General features: G+C 35.9%; 1 protein-coding gene across 1 annotated transcript; it reads right to left on the minus strand.

Moving 5' to 3' along the window:
* Window positions 1-7,021: 7,021 nt before the first annotated feature.
* Window positions 7,022-21,144, minus strand: LOC107706741 (glycogen synthase kinase-3 beta-like). The gene is made up of 7 exons (XM_016510548.1): window positions 20,498-21,144; window positions 17,116-17,309; window positions 16,877-16,960; window positions 10,343-10,453; window positions 9,981-10,111; window positions 8,159-8,265; window positions 7,022-7,367 (listed from the first exon to the last, which is right to left on the minus strand). Exons 1-7 carry the CDS (start codon window positions 20,583-20,585, stop codon window positions 7,168-7,170), a joined length of 915 nt encoding a protein of 304 aa, XP_016366034.1. The 5' UTR covers window positions 20,586-21,144; the 3' UTR covers window positions 7,022-7,167.
* Window positions 21,145-22,822: the final 1,678 nt, after the last annotated feature.

A 22,822-nucleotide genomic window follows, 5' to 3' on the forward strand; every position in this document is an offset into this window, starting at 1 on the left:
TTTCTTTGTTTGTGTCTGTGTATGTATGTGTGTGTGTGTGTATAATAAATATATATATATATATATATATATACACCTTGCTACGTGTACTGCGTTAGGCTAACCAAGACTTGTCATTTGCACTTATATATTGTTGCTCTTTTGTTAGTTTTGACTGCTTTTATTGTCCTCATTTGTAAGTCGCTTTGGATAAAAGCGTCTGCTAAATGACTAAATGTAAATGTAAATATATATATATATATATTAGGGCTGTTAGTCGATTAAAATTTTTAATCTAATTAACTACATGATGTTTCGATGAATTAATCTAATTAATCACAAAATAAATTTGACTGTGAAAATACCCACAAAAGTTTATTTAAAGCTATGTGTTAAATGAGAAAGTATCAAGTAGACATTACAAATTGTAGCTTTAGAATAAAATATTTTATTTGATTCAACAAAATTTATTACACATAAACATTTAGGCTACAACGGCCTAACATATACTATGGAACATAAAAGAAGATAATTTGAGAAACATCTCAGTATTTTTTGTTCATACAATGAAAGTCATTGATAACCAAAACAGCTTAGTTACCAACATTCTTCAAAATATATTATTTATGTTCCACAGAAGAAAGGTTTGAAACGACATGAGGGTGAGTAAATGATGACAGAATTTAAATTTTTTGGGTGAAATATCCCTTTAATGTTTTTATTCTATTATTATTATCATTATTAATTAATACTTTTTTAATGAAATGATACTCTAAATAAGAAAATAAATCTGCCAGCAGGTGGCGGTAAATGTCTTTATGAGTCATTGATTTTTTTTAGATTCGTTCAAAAGGCTGATTCATTCAGGAATTAAGTAAATGGCTCTCTAAATAGGCCTTTGAATCATTGATTCACACTATTCGTTCAAAACGCGGATTCATTCTGAAACTAAACACCGCTGTGTCGTAGAGCACAACAATTCTGCTACGGCTTTATGTTCTCTGCAAAATTGGGCAAAAACACATAATATTGTGTTTAAATAACAGTAACACAATATCAACTTCTTATATACTGAACTGTTGTATAAAATCACATTTAAACTCATGATATTCGGGACAAAATCAGCACTCGTGTAATACCGCTCTGCCTGCTGGTGTGATATTGTATGATATAAATATGCGACAAATGCTCATACAGGGGCATTTTTTGCACTAATATGTTTAATTTTAGGGCATAACTGCATTTATGGAGTTGTTGCCCTGCATCATATTTGTCAACAGTCAACTGTATGAAATATAAGATGAGGTACAGGTCTGGGGGCGGGGCCAATGCGTTAACTAATATTAAAATATTTTAATCACGTTATTTTTTCATAACTAATTAATTAAGTTAACGCGTTAAACTGACAGCCCTAATATATATATATATATATATATATACATATTTATAACGTATAATACATATTTATATATTACATATAATTTATATTTATTATAAATACATATGTCAATAGCTAAATCAGCCATTTTTGTTGCTGTATGATGAAGTATGCATGATCTGAAGTGTTTTTACAATGTTACATTTTTTTTCTAGGATTACTAGTGATTTGTTACATTTGTGCAGCAGCAGTGTGAGATCTGTTCATTACTTGTGAAACATCACAAAGGCGTCATTCAGTGAAGGAACATGATGACCCTAGACTGTAACGTGGTGTAATTCATTTTTATCAGCACTATTAACAGTGCCAAGGTCACACAAAGGCAGTTCAGCAATGTTTGTACTATTTGGCAATATTTAGTAAGCATAAATGACAAGAATGACTTTTTGTAATTGCCATTCCCGTTTCTATAAACTAATAAACAAAAGAATGAGCTACATAGTACTTTTTTTATGTTGTTTTGTCAAAAGTAGGGTTAGTGGCAATAAAAATTCTGAATACATTGAAAGGTTTATGAGTCATATATTAGCTAATTCCAATGAGTAACTGATGAACGAGACAAATACGATTTAAGAATATATGCAATAAAAAAAACTTCTCTGTAAAGTGATGAGTTCACCCAAAAATCATTTACTCCGATTGTTCCAAACCTGTGTGACTTTCATTCTGTGGAACATAATTGAGGATATTTTGAAGAATGTCTCAAGAATGAAGAAAGTTTCTTTTTTGTCCATAAGGCTTCCAACGTTCAAATATGTTCCGCGTTCCATATAGAAGAAAGAAATTCATACAGGTCTGGAACAACATGAGAGTTAAAGCTTTCACTAATTCATACTGTCCCCCAACTGCATCTAGAGAGAGTGAAGGTGTGAAGGGGGAAAAAAGACATTCAGCAATAAAAAGAGAAGAAACAGTGTGATGGAGTGAGGCTAAGCTACACTTTATTCAATGCAGAACAATATCAGGTGACTTCTATGAACCAGAGCACACAAAGGACAGAACACATATCAGTATGACGTTCAACATAATGTCATGTACAGAGAAAATAATAACAAAATAAAACAAAAAATAATAGCTATGTTATTTATTTATTCAGTTTTGGTGCCTGTTGATTAACTCTTATGGCTACCAACAGTTCACGTTTGTATATTTCTCCCTTTTCCCTTTCATCTCATATTGGTCTCAAATATGAGTCACTGAGAAATGTGATACTTGACATGCTGAGTAAATCGTGAAGCAATGTGACTGCTAACAGCACTGGCTTATGTGCAAGAATGTACTCAAAAACATATTTTAATAAAGCTTATGAAAAAGGTTGTAGCGCTACATGACGTCACTGCCTTTAAGTGTTGCTGAAAGTATTTTACAAAACCCCAAACACAAATCAAAAAGATATTATTGCAAAATAATGACTTAACACTGTAGATACATCACACCGTATTCTCGCGTATTATATATAATCATAAAAATATAAAATGATTAAAAAACATAAAGATAAATATAAAATATATTTTAAAATAAACATTTATTTTAAAATATAAGAGATTTTCCATATCAATTAAAAGAACGTAAAATAAATTCCTCCAACAAGAGGATTAAGAGAAAGTCCTTCTGAAACTTGAAGTTAAAAAATATAAAAAAAGAAAAGAAAAAAAGAAAACACTGTTCAATCTATTTTCCGTGCTATGACAGTGAACTGTCCTTAACAAGAGCTCAGAAGATGAAATTTATAAGTTCCCTTTGCCAAGCATACATTAAACGCATTTTAATACATACTATACTGAGAGTGATGGAGCACCTTCATACAATATCATATACTTGGTCATTTAAAAAAAGTTCAAAAGAACATTAAAAGGACAATTCACCCAAAAAACTGTCATAATTTTCTCACCTTCATATTGATGCAAATCTGTACTTTTTCTTTCATGTAAAAAAATAAATAAAACAAAATAAAAAATAGTGAGATGCTGAATCGTTTCCATACAATGAAAGTGGATGATCATCATCTTTCAAGCACCAAAAATTACAAAAACAATCTCAGCTAAAGCGTTCAAATCTCAATTATGCTCACATATTTTAAAATATGGCAAATCTGGGTATTACATTAGGTTTTATTTTAGTGATGCCAAGCGTCTCCAAATTTGACCACAACACTGTATTTGAGAGTTAGGGAGTTAGAAGTGAATTATTAGTAGTTAACCACTTAATTTGCATTTTCCTCACATAAAATGATTGTATGACTTCAAGAAGACTTTTAATATAGCACACAAGACATGTGGATTACACTGCTATAATACACTTTTTGTTGTAATTTTCATGGTTTTACAGTCCTTAGTCACCAATTACTTTCATTGTATAGAAAAGATCACTTAAAATAAAAAGAAAACATCTCCATCTATGGTTTATGGAAGAAAATAAATTCTAGGAGTATGGAACAACACTAGTGTGAGCAAACAATGCTAATTTTCATATTTGGGTGAACTATGGCTTTAAGTGGGCAGCAGAACAGATGGATATTCTTTCAACAGCACTTTAGGAAGGGACATAAACAGTCTGAAGTGACTCTTCTGTACTAATTCACGACCGTATTCGGAGGAACAAGATACAACAGCCTCGGTTGTGCACTTCCACTAACACTAGGGGACACTAAAGAGGGCGAGAGGAAGAAAAACAACAAGAAATGGAAGCGAATGAGACTGTAGAGAAAACGTTCCCATCTTATCTTCTTCCGCCTCATCATTAGTGTCAATTTCCTGACAGAGCAGTCCAGATGGTTCAAGGTTTCAAACTGCTTTCAGCCGCTCATTCCTGCTAAATTCGAACCCAAATGACACGATTTTGAGAACTAAACCCAACATCTTCCTTAAAGGGGTCCTATTATGCTTTTTCACTTTTTCAACTTTAGTTAGTCTGTAATGTTGCTGTTTGAGCATAAAAAAGATCTGCAAAGTTACAAAGCTCAAAGTCCAATTCAAAACGAGATATTTTATTTAACAGAAATCACTTTTAAAAAACTACAACGAACGACTCTTTTGGACTAGGCAGACGAACTTAGAGTGGTTACAATCATCCGGGTTTAAATCGCGCTCAAATTGATTTGATTTTGACACAATATTTACACTAAAGCTTGCAGGCGGCTATGATAAGGGACATGACATTTCCCGACCAGGCGCCGAGTGGTGCCAATCACAACACACACTGGCCTTGCTAACCAATCACAGCACATTTCGTCTTTCAGAAGGCGGGCCTTCATTTGATACAGGAACTATTGAGCCATTCATGCCGGACTGGGGAGAGAGGTGTTGTAATAATGTAAAATATGTGAAAAATAATGTGTTTTTCGAACAACCTAGTATGAGAGCCTGTTCTAGTACACCCCCAAAACAAAATCAAGACTTTGTAAAAGAGCATAATAGGACCCCTTTAAGGCTGGAATTTGCGGTGCAGAAACCTTTCACATGTTCCGTTTTAAGGTCCTGATTATCTTTTTTTCTTCATTTCGTGCTTGTTTCTTTTAGCTCACTAATCAGCATACGGTATTTATTTATAGACAAAGATGTACAGCATGCACTCTCTCACAAACACACACACACACACACACACTCGCTCACAAAAAATGACATGATATGATCATGTGACACTGAAGACTGGAGCTTTGCATCAAACCAATAAATTACACATTTTGTATAATTACACATATTTCACAATATTACCGTTTTTACCACATTTTTGATCAAATTATCTCTGAGCCTAAGAGACTTTCAAAAACATAAAAAATATTACAAACTCCAAATATGTGAATGGTGGTGTATATTTGCTATTAAAATGAGTTAATACTTGTTACAATACCTCAAAAAGATTCAATCAATCATCATCGTTTGTGCATTTGTGTGCAGCATACCCTGTGTAGTGAAATTAAACAGCACAGGCCGCTCTCTTCCATTCGGGAGCTTGAGGCAAGCCCTGGAAATCAGTCCGTGCCGTTGAACCGGTTCAGGATTTGGTCGTATCGGACCAATCAGGAACCAGCTTTCCTGTCTCCCACCTGCGCCGTCTGTGTCAGCTCATATTCAAAGTCTCTGTCTCTACCCATAATTAACCAGGAAAGTGGCCAAGACGATTATAAAAGAAGCAGCGGCTACAGCATACAGATTTCCCTTTAAAAAATGTCAAAGTAGACATGTGAAAACATATTTGTAGGTGTAAAGGTTTATGTAAGTGTATATATATATAGAGAGAGAGAGAGAATTGTCAAACATCACCGCAGATAGTTCTGAGGCGGTGTTTCTGAGCCCTCGTTGCGTCCGTTAAGAGCAAATAAATTAAAAAAATAATAATAATAAAACCAAAGACAATGACTGGGGGAAGGTTTGGTTGGTGGGTGCATCATATCATGAGCTTTTCGGTTAGTTTTAGCCACGCCCCTTAAACCCCAGAGAGTGGGCGTGGCTGATAAGCAGCAGCGTAAAAGTGGCCCATTGAGGGGTGGATGGGGTTCAAGTTGAAGAATTAGGGGCAGCAGAGGCAGCGTTGGTGTTCAGACCACGATCACCGCTGTTGGCACCTGGAACCGTAAGAGAAGGTTATTAAAAAGAGCTGATGAGGACAGTCTTGGGGTTTGTGAGAGGCTGAAAGTGAAAAACCGACCTGTTGCAGCCAAGGCAGACTGGGAAGAGTTTTCCGCCTGGTTCTGAGCATGTGCAGGAATGAGTACGGAGGTCAGCGAGGGGTTACTGGACAACTCTGATCATTAAATGCAACAGATATTGGTGTAAAAGACAGAATCATGCACGTACAAACACATTTACACAAAAAAACGTTTGGAGTCAGTACGATTTTTTTGTTTTTTGAAAGAAATTAATACTTTTATTCAGCAAGGATGTATTAAACTGGACTGTACAATTAAACTAAACTGTACAAAACAGACAGTAAAGACATCTATAATGTTAAAAAAGTTCTTTTGATCTTACTATTCATCAAAGAATCCAGAAAAAAAATCTTTTTTCAGAAAAGCTGTTTTTAACATTGATAATTATAAGAAATGGGTGGAGTAATGGCGGCTAAATGTTTCTTTAAGCAGCAAATCAGCATATTAGAAGGATTTCTGAAGGATCATGTGACACTGAAGACTGGAGCTTTGCATCAAACCAATAAATATTATTCTGTTGCAATTAAAATATATAGTCCACACCGCAACTATAACAATACAGAGAAACAATACAGCTGGAGTCACTTTCAGAGCAAATTTGTAAAAAATTTAAATTGACAACCATTCAAAAACTTCCAACTTGAAAATGCGCTGCAATTACGTTCACAGTACACGCTCAGAATAAACATTATTGGCCATTGGTATGGATGGTAATATAGTTTATCTTTATAGCAGTGTTATTTTAGTATTATCAATATACTGTTATAGTATTTATTAATATTTCGATTTTTTTATTTTTTTATTTCAGTTTTTGTACTTATTAGTAATTTTTGTACTTTAACTCTCAAGGTAACATTTAAAATTTTCGTTTTAATTCAATTATTCAATTGAGTTGTAATTACATTAATGAAAGAGTTTTTTTATTTTCGTTTTTGATGATGAGAACGACACTGGTTTATATATATTCTTGGTCTGAACAAGGCTTAACTTATAGGAAGTAAGACTTTTTTTTTTTTTTTAATTGCTCTGAGGATTCGGCTGTAAACTAGGAGAGCTCCACAGAAAAAAAGAAACTATAACTGCATTTCACAATGCTCAAACTCTAGAAAAGTGCATTATGAGACACGTCAGCATTAACAAGAGTTGAAGCAATCAAAATGTTAAGATTATTTATGAAAACGCACACACACACACACACGCTTACCTTGATGATTTCAACAAGCTGATCTACGCCACTGTCACCAGGAAAAATCGGCTGTCCAAGCAGCAGCTCGGCCAGTACACAGCCAGCCGACCAAATGTCTGTATGGAAACAAAGTTAAACACTGAATATTACAGCACTTACTCTTCTTACATCACAGATTAGCAGCATAAATGCATTCAATCACATTTCATTAGCAGGTCTCAGTGTTGTTTTTTAATTCTTTAAGCATCACACAACAACTATGTTGAAGTTGTGGTTTATTAAAGCATTTAGACAAGAAAAATTTAAGCAACATTGATTGTTGATGCATGTAGTTTTAACTATGAAAATACGTAAATTAATGCATTTTAAATCATATATCATTTAATATATCAGAAATAACAGTTGTGCTGTTTTCAACATTGATAATAATAATAAGAAATGTTTCTTGAGCAACAAGTCAGTGTATCAGACTGATTTCTGAAGGATCATGTGACACTGAAGACTGGAGTAATGATGCTGAAAATTCAGCTTTGATCACAGAAATAAATTACATTTTAAAATATATTCAAATAGAAAAGTTATTTTAAATGGCAAGAATATGACTGTTTTTACTGTATTTGTGATCAAATAAATGCAGCTTTGGTGAGCATAAGAGACTTCACTCAAAAACATAAAATATATTTTTTGACATCACAAAACAAAGCCACTATGATTTACTAAATGTAACACTCAAGTGTACAATATTATCTGAATTAATGCCTGTTTATATTATGACTACATTAATGTGATCAACTGTAAAGGACAGGATTTTGTACGATACTGAATCTTTTTATAAAAAGAGTTAGCATTAGTACACAAATCCTGGTGTAGTTTAAAAAGTTTCAAAATAAAAAGAGCATTAGATTACCTATGCTGGAAGTGTAGTCCGTGGCTCCGAAAATGAGCTCAGGGGCTCTGTAGTAGCGCGAGCAGATGTAGGAAACATTAGCCTCACCACGCGCCAGCTGCTTAGCACTGCAGGAGACAGAAAGAAACAGACCAAATGAGAGAGACTGACAAGAGAGAATTAGACATAACCAGAAATTACACCAACACATCAAAACAGCCATCATTCGTTGGACACATTATCATCACAAGAACAATAATCGTGATCATTATCGCCAAACAGCCAAACAAGTTTAAAGCAGTTTAATCAAATAAAGTCAGTCATAGATGTAGATCAGAATGCTCAAAAATGTGTCTGATGATGGGATTTGATCCGTGAAACAGTCACATTCACGCATGAGACTTGTTCAGTAGCTGTAAAATTGCCAGATTAAGTTTTCCAGTGAAGGTACCAGATCACACGAGCAACGTCTTTCTGTGTTTTTATATTGCTGCCATTCACATGCCATCACCACAGTGTCCTCATTCCCTTACCAACTTCATGAGGTGCATCCTGGGATGCTTTTGAGTTGACATTCTGTATATGATGGACACTTGTTGCATGCTCTTCCTTCACTATTCGCTCCAAATGATCGAATTGTAAGGACACACAAACGTTTTCTATTTGACTATATTTTACATTTTTCAGCATAATTACTCCAGTCTTCATATGAATATGTCACAAGTCCAGTCTTCTGATTTGCTGATTTTAGGGGTGCTCCGATTGATCGGCTACTGATCGCTATCGGCCGATAATGGCTTTGGGAAGTTTGATCGGCGATCTCTATAAAGGCCGATCTCATAAAACCGATCTCAAGCTGACGACGCGCCTGCCGTGAGAGGTTTGGCATGACATGCAGCGGCACCGTCGCAATCTCTGTCCAGCGCGGGTAAAATAATTATACTGCTGAAGGTGAGGTACAATTCATATTTCTTAATTAAATAACTTACAAAGTAATTTGAAAACTTTCTGTGAGACGTAATTTCACAAACAGCGTGAGTGAATCACCATGCGTGCACTCTCTCTTTACATCTAAAAATGCGCAGATGGCTTCAAATCAGCACATCGCGTCTGCACTATAAGCGAGCTGCACAGTTTACGCAGGAATTGTCACTTGCACAATCGAGGCAGTGTTGCATCGTCACTAAAGTTTATAATTTGCATTTCTTTTTAGGTCTTGCCAGTGTTTAAACCATTCAGCACTTGTGCGTTCTCCTAGAGACGGTGTGCTCATGCACACTCAAAGCGCGCACACACATAAGGCCGCCTCACATACAGCTCGCAAAATCAGGCTTGTGCTGTGTGTAAACTATCGTGCAACAATTGCCCCATTGTTAAAACAAAAATGCACTGCATGGTCAAACATTTAGGTTGAGATAATTATATATTTTTTGAAAAATGTCAAAAAAAATGCTGCTAAGGAAACATTTCTTATTATTATCAATGTTGAAAACAGTTGTGCTGCTTAATATTTTGTGGAAACTGTGATACAGATCCTTTACATGAAATAGAAATCTTTTTTAACAATGTCTTTACTGTCACTTTTGATGTCTCCTTGGGGAATAAAAGTATTAATTTCTCTTCAAAGATGTTTTTTACTGACCCCAAACGTTTGAACAGTAGGGTATGCACAATTTGTATTTACTGTCAATCACCAAAAGGTTTTTAAGATTATGATACAGAACAATACAGAACTTCAGGCAACGTTTCAACAATGTTTTCTTCAAGATCTCAAAATGAATGAGTGCTGGTAACTTTACAGCAGATGTTATATGCATGACAGCACCTAATTTCCCTGTCTCACCTTCCAAAGTCACAGAGTTTGAGTACAGCTGTCTCTGGGTCGAGCAGGAGGTTCTGTGGCTTGATATCTCGATGGCAGATCCCATACGAGTGGATGTACGCCAAGCTGCGGAACAGCTGGTACATATATAGCTGAAAACACATAAACAGTGACTTTAATACAGCAGAAAAATATTCCACTGTAAAGGTCCAAACGGAACAAAGACATGGCACAAACACTCATGTTTACACCAGTTACACCACAAAGTCCATGCTAGTAAGTTGTGCGGCTTTGGTTCATGAGCTAGACCAGCAACAAACCAACAAGGAAAAATCACGTCTTCAAAATAGTGAAAAATGTCAGATTCTATTAACAGATGTTACCTTCACATAGACCATAGGCAGATTCTGCTTGGCTCTGCTGTAGTGTCTGGACACTCGGTACACGTTCTCAGGCACATAGTCCATCACCAAATTCAGATACACCTCATCCTTCTGTGGGCATGAAGACGACGATGGGTGAGGGACAAAAGGAAGAGAGTTTAGAAGGTTGATATCTAGACAACATCTTTAAGGGACCCCAAAATGAAAACATCTTTAAGTCCACCCAAAAATGAAAATTCTGTCATCATTTATTCACTCTCATGTCGGTCCAAACCTGTATGACTTTCTTTGTTCTACGGAACACAAAAGATATTTTGAAGAATGTTGGTAATCAAACAGCTTCTGGTTGCCACTGACTTCCATTGTATTGACAAAAAATAGAATGGGAGTCAATGGGAACCAAAACTGTTTTAGGTTCCCATCTTCTTTAGGAATGACATGAGGGTGAGTAATGACAATTATCATTTCTGGGCGATATATAGATGTAAGGTCACAAGTGTGTGTTTACTAGCTGTTATATACAATAGCATGGTTCACCAGATTATCAGAAAATAAATTAACATTACTATATGGTTATGTAATATACAAGTCATTTTTAGCTTAATTTTAAATATAACATACAATTACAGTGATATACACTATTGCTCAAAAGTTTTGGGTCAGTAATTTTTTTTTTTTAATAATACTTAAAAAAAATTATACTTTTATTCTGCAATAGCATATTAAATTGGTCAGAAGTGACAGCAAAGACTTTTATATTGTATAGTATTTAAATCAGTGGAGTTCTTTTGAACTGTCTATTCATCAAATAATCCTGAAAAAACACAGTTTTTCCAAAAAATATTAAGCAGCACAAATGTTTTCAACATTGATAATAATAATAAATGTTTCTTTAAGCAGCAAATCAGCATATTAGAATGATTTCTGAAGGATCATGTGACACTAAAACTGGAGTAATGATGCTGAAAATTCAGCTTTGCCATCGCAGCAATAAATTCAAATAGAAAACAGTTATTTTAAATCACAATAATATTCCACAATATTACTTTTACTGTATTTTTGATCAAATAAATGCAGCCTTGGTGAACACATGTGCATTCTTTCAAAAACTCTTACTGACCCCAAGCTTTTAAACAGTAGTGTAATATTACTCTACTATTTTTGGATTTTGGTCATACATTATCACCCACCCGTAAACCGGAGTGTTTATTCCACTGTGTATATTCACTGGAACATGTGGATAACAAGAACCTTTTAGTGGTGGTCTTGCCAGGGGAAAAGGGGGTCTGAGACTCAACACACATGAGTCACACATAGACTATTTGAATAGTCATTATTTCTCTCTCTCTCTCTGTTGCCCCCTTAGAGACATAAACTCGTAAATGTAGTTGGAAAATTAACCTGCCAAAGGCACCAAGCCAACTCCTGCCTCACAACAGTGACATCCGCTCAGCGATTGTCCTGCGATTGGCCGAGTGTTTTTGGAGATGTGCTGTGATTGGCTGTTCACGCACATATACAAATCCTTAGATAAAAGAGGCTGCTAAATGACAAATATATATATATATATATATATATATATATACACACACACACACACAAAATTATATAATTTAATATAATATATATCTCAAAAATATATGACAGGTTATCTAAGATATTTTATTTCTCCTCTTTCCTACTACTTGTTTCACTTCTGTTTCAGTTTTTTATAACCATTTCTTACTATGTGTCAGTAAGTTGTTGTTATTTTAGCATGTGTGTTTGGCTCAGTGTTATTTTTTTAGGATTACTGATAAACTAATGTAGTTTGATTTGTATTGGTTATCTATTTTAGTTTTAGTTACAGTTGTAGTAATGTTGTCATTTTATTGTTTTTTTATTATGTCTATATAAGTTTTTTATTAAGTTTTAGTTTTATTTAATTTGAGTTATTTCAGTACTTTTAATTATTGATGTTTAAAAGTTAGGATATCAGAAACAGATACATTGCTATTTTTGACTTTTAATCCATGTTTGTGTAAAAATGTCTTTCATTTTAGCAGTCCAATCAAATACGGAGTCAAGAAATAGTTAGAGCTTGGAAAGTCAAAACAAGTGCATTGCATTGTGGGATATAATAGCCAGTGTAGTGTGCTTTGTTGTAGACTGCACATTTTAGCAAACGCAGCTGGCAGTTGCATACTACTGAGTCTAGATTGCACTTCTGTTCTTGACTTCAAGATGAAGTGACAGCTAATATCCATGAACTTTGATTCAACTGCACAAATTGCCAAGTGTGAGTAAGCAGATATGTAAATGGGTGAGAGTTCTGTCTGGACAGGGTTACATAACTGAACTGATCCTCTTTCTGTGACACCAGGGGAGCCGTCAGGACAAAGTCACAGTGGTCAGACACTATGTCACCGTGCTGGAATGGAGGGTTAAACCGGTGAGGACAGCCCTGCTCTTGCTGTCTGTCAATGAGACGGGCAGAGACAATCGCTTCACAGGTCACAAACATACTCTCCGCATGCTAAATCAACATGTTAACATGTGATTCTGCCTTGCTGTGGTGCTAAGATATCTCAGTACTCAAGAGGGCATTAGACTTTCCTTCAGATTGCAGCAATACAATACTTACATATAGTAGGGCTGGGTTTTGACACAAATTTCACGATTCGATTCGATTCGATTACCAATTCGATTCGATTCAATATCGATTATTTTGGATAAACTGTACATGAGGTACAGTACTTGCAAAATTTTCTTAAGGAAAAAAAATCTCTCAACTAATGCTGTAAAATATACATGAGAGTCATTTGGTTCTACATTACTATAATATTGAAGGTTAAAATTGACTGATTTGTAAGCTATAGCCTACAACTGCTAAAATTACACTTAATAAAGTTTTAAAAATAATAAAGTTACAATTATAAAAAAAAAATACAATATTTTTACTTCAATTCGTTTTTTTTTTTATATAAACATTTAAATGGCGGCTGTCCTAACAAATTGATGGATTTATTCAAACATAAATTAAACATAAGAACAGTAAAAATTATAATGAATATGTTATATTGTGCATATATTTAGCAAAATACCCCTCTCTACAGTTTATTTTTCTGGCTGACTAATGAGTTTATGGTCACCGAATATGTTTTTCTGAGGTAAATGTGACGTCTGACGTTGCGTGACATTGTTTACAAGACCTTATATTGACGTCTTTGCGTGGAGGAAACACTGATTGAGCGATTACATGAGACAGGATACGGATTGTAAAGTTGTACTCTTTCTTTTAACTAACCTTCGGATGTTTAGTCATGTTTTTTTGTGCCGAAGCTGGTATTAATGTGGAGGAGATGATCAGTTCACGTGCGCTATGCGCTGCCGCGTCTGTTCAACTGATGCGCTACAGCAATCTGTCACTCCACATTAAAGGGGTCATATGATGTTGCTAAAAAAGAACATTATTTTGTGTATTTGGTGTAATGAAATGTGTTTATGTGGTTTAAGGTTCAAAAAACACATTATTTTCCACATAATACAATGGATAGACAGAATTTGAAATATGAGACTTTGCTTTATATTAAAAGTACCAAAGCACAATGCTTATTGCGATTTACTGGATGGGAAGTGCCCTTCAGTGTTCCGTCCATAAACTGAAAACAGGTGAGACGAATTGATTCTTGGGATTTAAGAATCGATATTGTTCCGTAAAAAAAGAGAATCGATTAATATCGAGATATCGATATTTTTTACCCAGCCCTATTACATAGTGTTTCTTAACTAGTAACTAGTTCTTAACTAATACAGTAAAAACAGAAATATTATTATTACAAATTAAATATGATTACGAATTAAAATAACTGTTTTAATATATTTTGAAATGTAATTTATTTCTGTGATGCAATGCTGAATTTTCAGCATCATTACTTCAGTCTTCAGTGTCACATTATCCTTCAGAAATCATTCTAATATGCTGATCTGCTGCTCAAGAAACATTTACTATTATTATCAATGCTGAAAACAATTGGGCTGCCTCATATTTTTGTGGAAACTATATAAAGTTCAAAGAATAGCATTTATTTAAAATAGATTTTTTTCTAAACATTATAAATGTACTTACTGTCACTTTTGATCAAGTAAATGCATCCTCAATGGGTATGATATGATGTATATAATGTTTCAGGCCATAGTGACATATCAATCCATCATGACTGACCATTCACTGGCAGCATCCTACTTTCTGTAGTGTTTCTTTTCTTTTATGCCTCTCAAAGCACTCCTCATACATGATCTCTTTCACAACGTCTTCTTTTCTTTCTTTGTTACAAAGGAGAAGCCCTGCCGTTGTGTGTAAGAATAACTCAAGAGTAACCGTATACCCTGCGGCCTCTTGTATGTGCTCCGGTGTGTACGTGCGTCTTTAGGTTAGATGGCTGACATTTAGTGAACTGAATTGGTTTACGGTGGGATAAACCAGTCTTTACAAGGCTCCACCATAAGGATGGCCTGGGTTCAGGTTCAACATAAGTAAACCAACATGCCCGTTAAACAAAAGCATTTGAATTTGTTTGATATATTGATGAGGAAATTTAACCTGCCACAGGAGCTGCTAAAAACAGTTCTACTCGGCTATCATTGGCCATCGTCCTGTGTTCATCCATAACTGTCTGGTTTGGTTCAGCTACCAAATCAGACATCAGAAGACTACAACGGACAGTCAGGACTGCTGAGAAGATTATTGGTTCCCCATGCCCAACCTCCAAGATCTTTATACCTCCAGAGTGAGGAAAAGGGCTAAGAAAATCACTTTGGACCCCACACACCCAGCCCACTCTCTCTTTCAACTATTGCCCTCTGGTTGGCGCAACAGAGTACCGACCACCAGAACAGCCAGGCTCAAGAACTGTTTTTTTCCACAGGCCATATTCAGCCTGATCAATTAAAACTTTCATAAATATATATTGCCCGTTATAACTGACACACTTATACATAGCATATCTGTACATTCATTGAAACAATTATATGTTTTTTTCTCTATATTTCTACTTCTGTATTATATTGCATTTTTTAATTTTCTGTTTTTCTAATATTAGTGTTATATTTCATCTCTATTGTGTAATTCCTATGAATGTCTGCACTATCATGTATGTTTGCATTATTGTCTGTACTTTCTTCTGCACTGGAAGCCCCTGTCGCCAAGACAAATTCCTTGTGTGTGTAAACATACTTGGCTCTTTCTGACTTATAAAGTTAAAACTTTACTCTGTAAAAACTTTCTCTTAGCTATGTAATGCTATAGCATTCTTGTTATAGGATCCTGACAAAACTCTGATCCATTTTGTGTGATCTGTTTTCAGATTATACATTGAAAGGGAAGTCTGAACTCCCATAGACCTGACTCGGTGAACTCTCTACACACACACATTGTCCCTTTGGTTGGCTGCACAGGAGCCAGAGCTTATCATACAGTAAAAATAGGGCTGGTCTAACAGTTTATCTTCCCATCAATCAAAAGTTTCCTACTGAGCTGTCTCTGGCCACTGCTGTGACAGGTTTTGCCCCCAGGACTATCGCAGGATTACCAGAAATCCTATCCACAGGTTAACGCTGGAGGGCATGAGCAGCCAGAGCTGTAAATCACAACAAAAATACCACCCTGTTTGGATAGCAGATGTCTTCTAGTGTATGTACTGTATGCTTGTGCATATTATTTTTAGATTTATATAATGATTTGAAGAAGAATGGCACCGTTTTGTGTATGTGTACCGCACCATGTTCCCTTCTGGGACATTATATAAGTATATTTTATTCAATTTGTTCATAACGTACTGGATAATCTTGCAAAAAGTCCCCCCAACTAAGGAAATAAAAAGAAAAAAATCTGTTTATATGTTGCATAAAAATTATAGAACCATTTTTTGGTTGAGATATATTACTTTTTAATAAAATATATCTACTTATAATTTTATATACAAAAAATATTCAAAAATATAAAAATTTCACTAAATATATGCATAAAGTAAAAAACTACAGCACCATTAAGATTGATTACTTATTTATTCAGTGTTTCTAAACTTCCATAAGATCTCATTACTTTTTAATTAATTTTACAAAAAATAATAAACAAGTAAACAAACAAATATATAGCAATATAGCAATGAAAATCATCGAAAATAGGCCTAATTTTCCTTATGTAAAATATCATTTCTTTTAATATATTTATTATTTTTTTAAATAAAAACACTTGACTAAAAGGTCATACTCTATTGGATTTCTTTTCAAGTATGAGTTTGCTGGTGTCCAGAGTGTAACTCAGTGTGCAGGAGCCATACTACCTGCAGGGCTCTGATGCAGTCCCTCGCAAGCACAGCTCATTAAAAAGTTAGATATCAGACTGCTATTCACTTTGGGTTGCACCATAGGAATACATATCACATGACCTAAAGCATTTGCTGGAAACTGCTGGACAGCATGTTTTTGGTTTATAGGGCACATGATGCTGCTCAGAAAAAAAAAAAAAAACAAGAGAAGAAAAGCGGCACTCACTTTGTCTCCGCTGGAGTAGAAGAAGTAGCGCAGACGGACAATGTTACAGTGATCCAACTTCCTCATGATCTGTAACTCACGATTCTGACACAAAAACAATTCATAGACAGAGAAAGAAAGAAAGAATCACGAGAAATGACATCAATATAATGCTAAATGTTTATAAGGCTAAATTTGTCACCTCAAGACTAAACATTTCTGATGTAAACACACACAACCAACGATAAACAGATGCTTACCTTAAACCTTTTATCCTGCAGCACCTTCTTTATGGCCACCAGCTCACCAGTGTTGCACAGCTTCGCTTGATATACGACCCCAAACGAGCCGTTCCCGATGACCTTTGTGTCCGTGTAGCTGACCTCCTGAGGTCGGTCGGGTCCCTGACCGGGGGTCACGGCCACTGTTGTAACTTTACTGCCATCTTTATCTCCTAAACAGAGAGAGAAAGTACAATGTACCATGAATATTCCTTTGTAATTCACTGGTCTGTTTTACATGGTCACATGCGTTCTAGGTGTTACTATGCTCATTAGTGTGTGATCCTGCGTGTATCATTCATTCACCAGAGCTCATTTTCGAGTTAAACACATCCGCTTCACACCTCATCACGTTGATGAGCCCCTGAGCAAGTGCTTGACGACATGAAAATGGGAAATATGAGGACAAAATGGAAACTGTCCTCAATTATTTAGTAGAAATATATTTTTATTGTGTAGCCAGGTCTGTGGTCAAGTAACAGGAAACTGACTAAATACTAGGGCTGCACGATTAATCGAATGTGATTGTCATGCGCATTTTGTTAGTAATGCCGGTTCTGTAATCAGCAGTAAATCATCATCACGTGCTTTCAGATGGAGCAGAATTTACTACACAGAGCCGTAGTTCACTGACAAGTTATGCAAAAAAATCGGATCAGCTTTTTTCAAAGGCTTGATTGTGTTTATGGGGTGCAGTGTAACATGTGCTCATACTTCGTTTAAAAAAAAAAAAAAACGCATTATTTTCACATATTTTACCTTAATTCTACACCACTGTTTCCGTTCTCGTCAAAACAGTCTGTCGAGTTCCTGGTTCTCTGAAGCCCCTCCCTCAGAAATACGCAGTCGAGCTCAGATTGGTTAGCTGGCCCAGTGTGTTGTGATTCGCTAACTGCCTAGTGCACGTTGTCCGGAAACATCACGCCCCCTTCTCATTACAGGTAGTTGCATGTTCTTGGGGGCAGGGTTTATGTAAATTTCAGGGTTTGTGATGTCACAAACCCAGGAAGAAGCTTGTTGTAGTCCCTACCAGCCTTTTTTTGTAGTCTTAAAACAGCAATTTCTTTAAAAGAAAATATCTCCCTTTGCATTGAACTTTGAGCGTCGTAACTTTGCAGACGTTGTTTATGCTCAAACAGCAACATTACACATTAACTAAAGTTAAAAAAGTTAAATCATAATCAACCACCCCTTTAAAAATATAAAAATATAAATATATATTTTTTAAATGTTTTGCTGAGTTAGACTTTCAATCAGACCCATTTCTGGAAAAAAAATCAAGGTAAGGGAAGCAATTGTGTATCTGTTCTTCAGTGTCTATTACAGACACTCCCTACAGAATGAAAGCACAAGGAAGGAAATATCAGCTTTACCATACATGTTTTAAAGTATAGACAGTATCATGATTCATTCATCACAGAGCATATAAATCAGGAATGCATCAGTGTTACAAAAATAATCTGTGTGAGTGTGTGTTTGGCAGGTCAGGTGAGCCGTGGAGTAAAGTGCAGACCGAGTGCACGTTCAGCACGGGGAAATGTGATGAGTCAGAGGGCGTGAGTGTGCGCACACAATCGCACGATGTGCTAATAAACATCTCGGCTTGGCAGCATGGAATTTTAATTGAGTCACGGCCCATTACTTACCCAGATCATCTTACCATCCTGCTCCTCTGACACCATCCAGCTCGCGAACCGACTAGTCATTTAGCAATTCAGATAAACCAAGGCATTTAATATAAGACGCAGCTTAGCTTAATCTTCTCCAGTCTAAGAGACTTTTCATCATTACGGCTACAGCATTAATCACATTATCTCACATACAAAATGATTATCCCTCTCCATCTGCAATGTTAAGAACAGATGAAAACGAAACGATCACAAATAAACATGAACTGATTATGAATATCTAATGATCAGCCCTCCCTGCAGAATTTAAACACCAACAGTCTACATATCAACTAGGGCTGCACGATAAATCGAAATGGAATCGAGATCGCGATTCGACAGAAGCTGCGATTGTCATGCGTATCTTTCAGTGAGGCACGGTTCTGTGATCAGCAGTAAATCTCCATCCAAAGGCCAGAGGGCGCTCTCGCGCTGAAACTCCAAATACGCCTCGCAGAAGAATTATCGCGAACGATTTCAGAATCGCGCAATAAAATCGTCTATGATTTTTTTGCGTAACTTGTCAGCAAAACCACGATCATATTTTGCGCATGTTTTGCGCAGCTTGTCGGTGAACAACGGCTCTGTGTAGTTAATGCTGCTCCACGTGAAAGCCCGCAGGTGATGGAGATTTACCGCTGATTACAGAATGGCTTTACTGACAAGATGCGCGTTAAATATCGCATGCGATTTATTGTGCAGCCCTAGTTTGGAACAACTTGAGGTTAAGTAAATTTTTTGGTGACCTGTCCCTTTAAATGACAGTTTTATGTGTCCACAGGAATATTCTGATCAGAAAAATGGCCATGTATATATCATATAAATGATGGACCAAAACTGGACACAATATTTTAAAAAATCTGTAAAAGACAATTTGGCATATTCCTTAATCAGACATTCAGTTCACGTAAACGCTTTATTCGGAATAAACGCTGTAATTAAATTATCATGTGACAGCTGTCTTTTTCAGACTTCCGTAACCTGGAATATTTGTTGAAACTGGTTATGGTAATCAGGTCAGTGTTATTTTAGGATCACAGGGATACTATTATAGTTCTAATTAATATTTAGAATTAGTTTTAATTTTTAGATTCGCTTTCATTTTATTTTAGTTCAAAGTTTTAGTAATTTTGCTGTATGTTTCTGTCATTTTTGTTAATGTCTATGTAGCTTTTATTAATTTTTATTTTTTAGTTATTTTAGTACATCAAATTAAACAATGCGGCAAATAGCTGAAATAAAATAAGCTTTATTTTATTTTAGTAAATGTTTCATTTATTTCAAGCAACGGAAATATTATTTTTTTGTGTCTACATGATGCTTATATGAAAAAAATTCAGATTACATTTTGACAATTCTTAATTGCAAGTGAACGCAGTCATTATCTTAGCTGAAAAAAAGGTACCTCCCTGGTATAAACTACTGAGCTGTGCAATGGTGTCCAGTCAGGGTGCTTCCTTAGTGCACAGTGCAGCAAATGTATTTCCATAGAGCAGATCTGATAACAAGAGACAGGACCTGACCCATCCCTTGAGATCCAGGCAGCATTACATTAGGGGCAAGATGACATGACAGATGCTCACAAACTGTATATCATACATATGCATCCTAATCAAAACCAGTTTTGAAATTCTTGTTTTTCTTATAGTGTTTGTCTGAGAATTATTACGATATGAGTAGATGTTGATACTTACTGCTGACTTTCATGTTGCCAAAGGCTGAAGGCTGCGGCACTGGCTTGCAGCTCTCCGCAAATGAGGTGGTCCTAGGCCGGCCTGACATCTCCAAGATGCCGTTACTCTTTAACCACGATCCTTATAGGCTCCTTTAACACAAGAGTAAATATCTGGGGTCCGAGTCTGCTTTTGTTTAAGCAAATGAAGGGAAACTCCAGGATATCTCTTCTAATGCAGTGAATTCAGAGGTGGTCAGCTGATTGTAGATGAAGATATCCGTTCATTAACCATCAAATGTGCCGTTTAAAAACACGTTACAAACCAAATGGTACAAATTAGTCCCCGTTTTAGACTTGCCGATGATAGTGTCACAGAAAAATGTCTATGGAAAGACAAAATCACATTATCTTGAACAGATACTCAGCCTATATCAGTTGACATCAGCATATCCAGAGCGCAGAACTGTTATCTCGCATGCGCACAGATGGAGTCTGCCGAGATCAGATCAACTTAGTTATAATATATCTTTCACTTTATATCCTTCAGATGTCGCCGGCGTGTATCGATAAAGCTGGCACCGAGACTTGCCATGGCCGCATCAGTCCATGAATATTGATCTAGATCCGATAAAAAGCCAATAACTCAGGCATTTTTCTTCCAAATGACGGGACGGATGTCGCTACCTTTTCTTGAGCCCTCAAAAAACACAGGATCAACTTAATTATAATATATCTTTCACTTTATATCCTTCAGATGTCGCTGGCGTGTATCGATAAAGCTGACACCGAGACTTGCCATGGCCGCATCAGTCCATGAATATTGATCTAGATCCGATAAAAAGCCAATAACTCAGGCATTTTTCTTCCAAATGACGGGACGGATGTCGCTAACTTTTCTTGAGCCCTCAAAAAACACAGAATCCCTGATGAAGATGTTTGCTTTCGACTGACACAGCCTCTCTGGACGCCTCCTGCTAGCGATGTGAGTGAGATTCGTGAACGAATCTTTTTGAATGAATCTTTCAAAACGCTCCAAACGACTCGTTCCCGACTCGGACTGAGCTCTTCTTGATTTAGCTGATAGTAGAGTTTACGAATATTTGACTAACTCATTGTAAAATACTTTAATAGCCAAATTGCAGAAACGTTTACCAGTAAAACGTAGGTCTACTGTAATTACGTTTAGGACGACTGATTCAGCTAAAATGCAAATCAATAATCAGGATTTTTAATGTAAATGTAAATTGTGTTTTTATGAGTTGGGTCATTGCAACAAACTGACTGAACTGGGACATTAAATTCTTTAATAAAACTTAATCGGAGAAAAGCATAATAAACAGCAATGTGTTTATATGTGGCTTTATTGTAACGTTTTAGAGCCACTCCGGGACCACGTGGTGACGTAATTTCGTCATGACGGAAAGAATACCTGAATTGGTTCTTTGAAATGAACTGTTCAAAAGAACCGATTCCCGGAAAATAGTCAGACTTCCCACCACTACCTCCTACCGGAAAGTAAAGGAAAGCGCAGTACTCGCTCTCATCTGCTGCTGTGACATTACTGCCTCTACAGTCGCTTTGGAAAATAATACCTCTTTTACGTAAAAACCGGCTTTCAAACGCTGAACAACGCAAATTTTACGTGATTTCATGTATATGTTGTGTTTTTATGAGTTGGGTCATTGCAACAAACTGATTGAACTGGGACATTAAACTCTTTTTAATAAAACTTAATCGGAGAAAAGCATAATAAACAGCAATGTGTTTATATGTGACTTTATTGTAACGTTTTAGAGCCACTCCGCGACCACGTGGTGACGTAATTTCGTCATGACGGAAAGAATACCTGAATTGGTTCTTTGAAATGAACTGTTCAAAAGAACCGATTCCCGGAAAATAGTCAGACTTCCCACCACTACCTCCTACCGGAAAGTAAAGGAAAGCGCAGTACTCGCTCTCATCTGCTGCTGTGACATTACTGCCTCTACAGTCGCTTTGGAAAATAATACCTCTTTTACGTAAAAACCGGCTTTCAAACGCTGAACAACGCAAATTTTACGTGATTTCATGTATATGTAACATCAATAATTGTTCAGATTTAAATGTATTTATATACATTTATTAAAATTCAATTAAAGAATTTGATGTACAGGGACGACATTATGTTTTTAAACTTTAAAAAAATGCCCCTCCAAAAGTAAAAATGCCTCAGAAAATCAGTTCCAGCGGGCAAATACTGCCACTTTAAAAAAAAATGACAGTGTTGATATTCATAATAATTTTACCCCTTGAAAAATAATTTGATTCTCTCTTCACACGCTACCAGTGACTTGCTTCTTCTTCT

Source organism: Sinocyclocheilus rhinocerous, unplaced genomic scaffold, assembly GCF_001515625.1.
Source record: "Sinocyclocheilus rhinocerous isolate Xijiao unplaced genomic scaffold, SAMN03320098_v1.1 scaffold2056, whole genome shotgun sequence".
In the NCBI taxonomy this organism is placed as follows: domain Eukaryota; kingdom Metazoa; phylum Chordata; class Actinopteri; order Cypriniformes; family Cyprinidae; genus Sinocyclocheilus; species Sinocyclocheilus rhinocerous.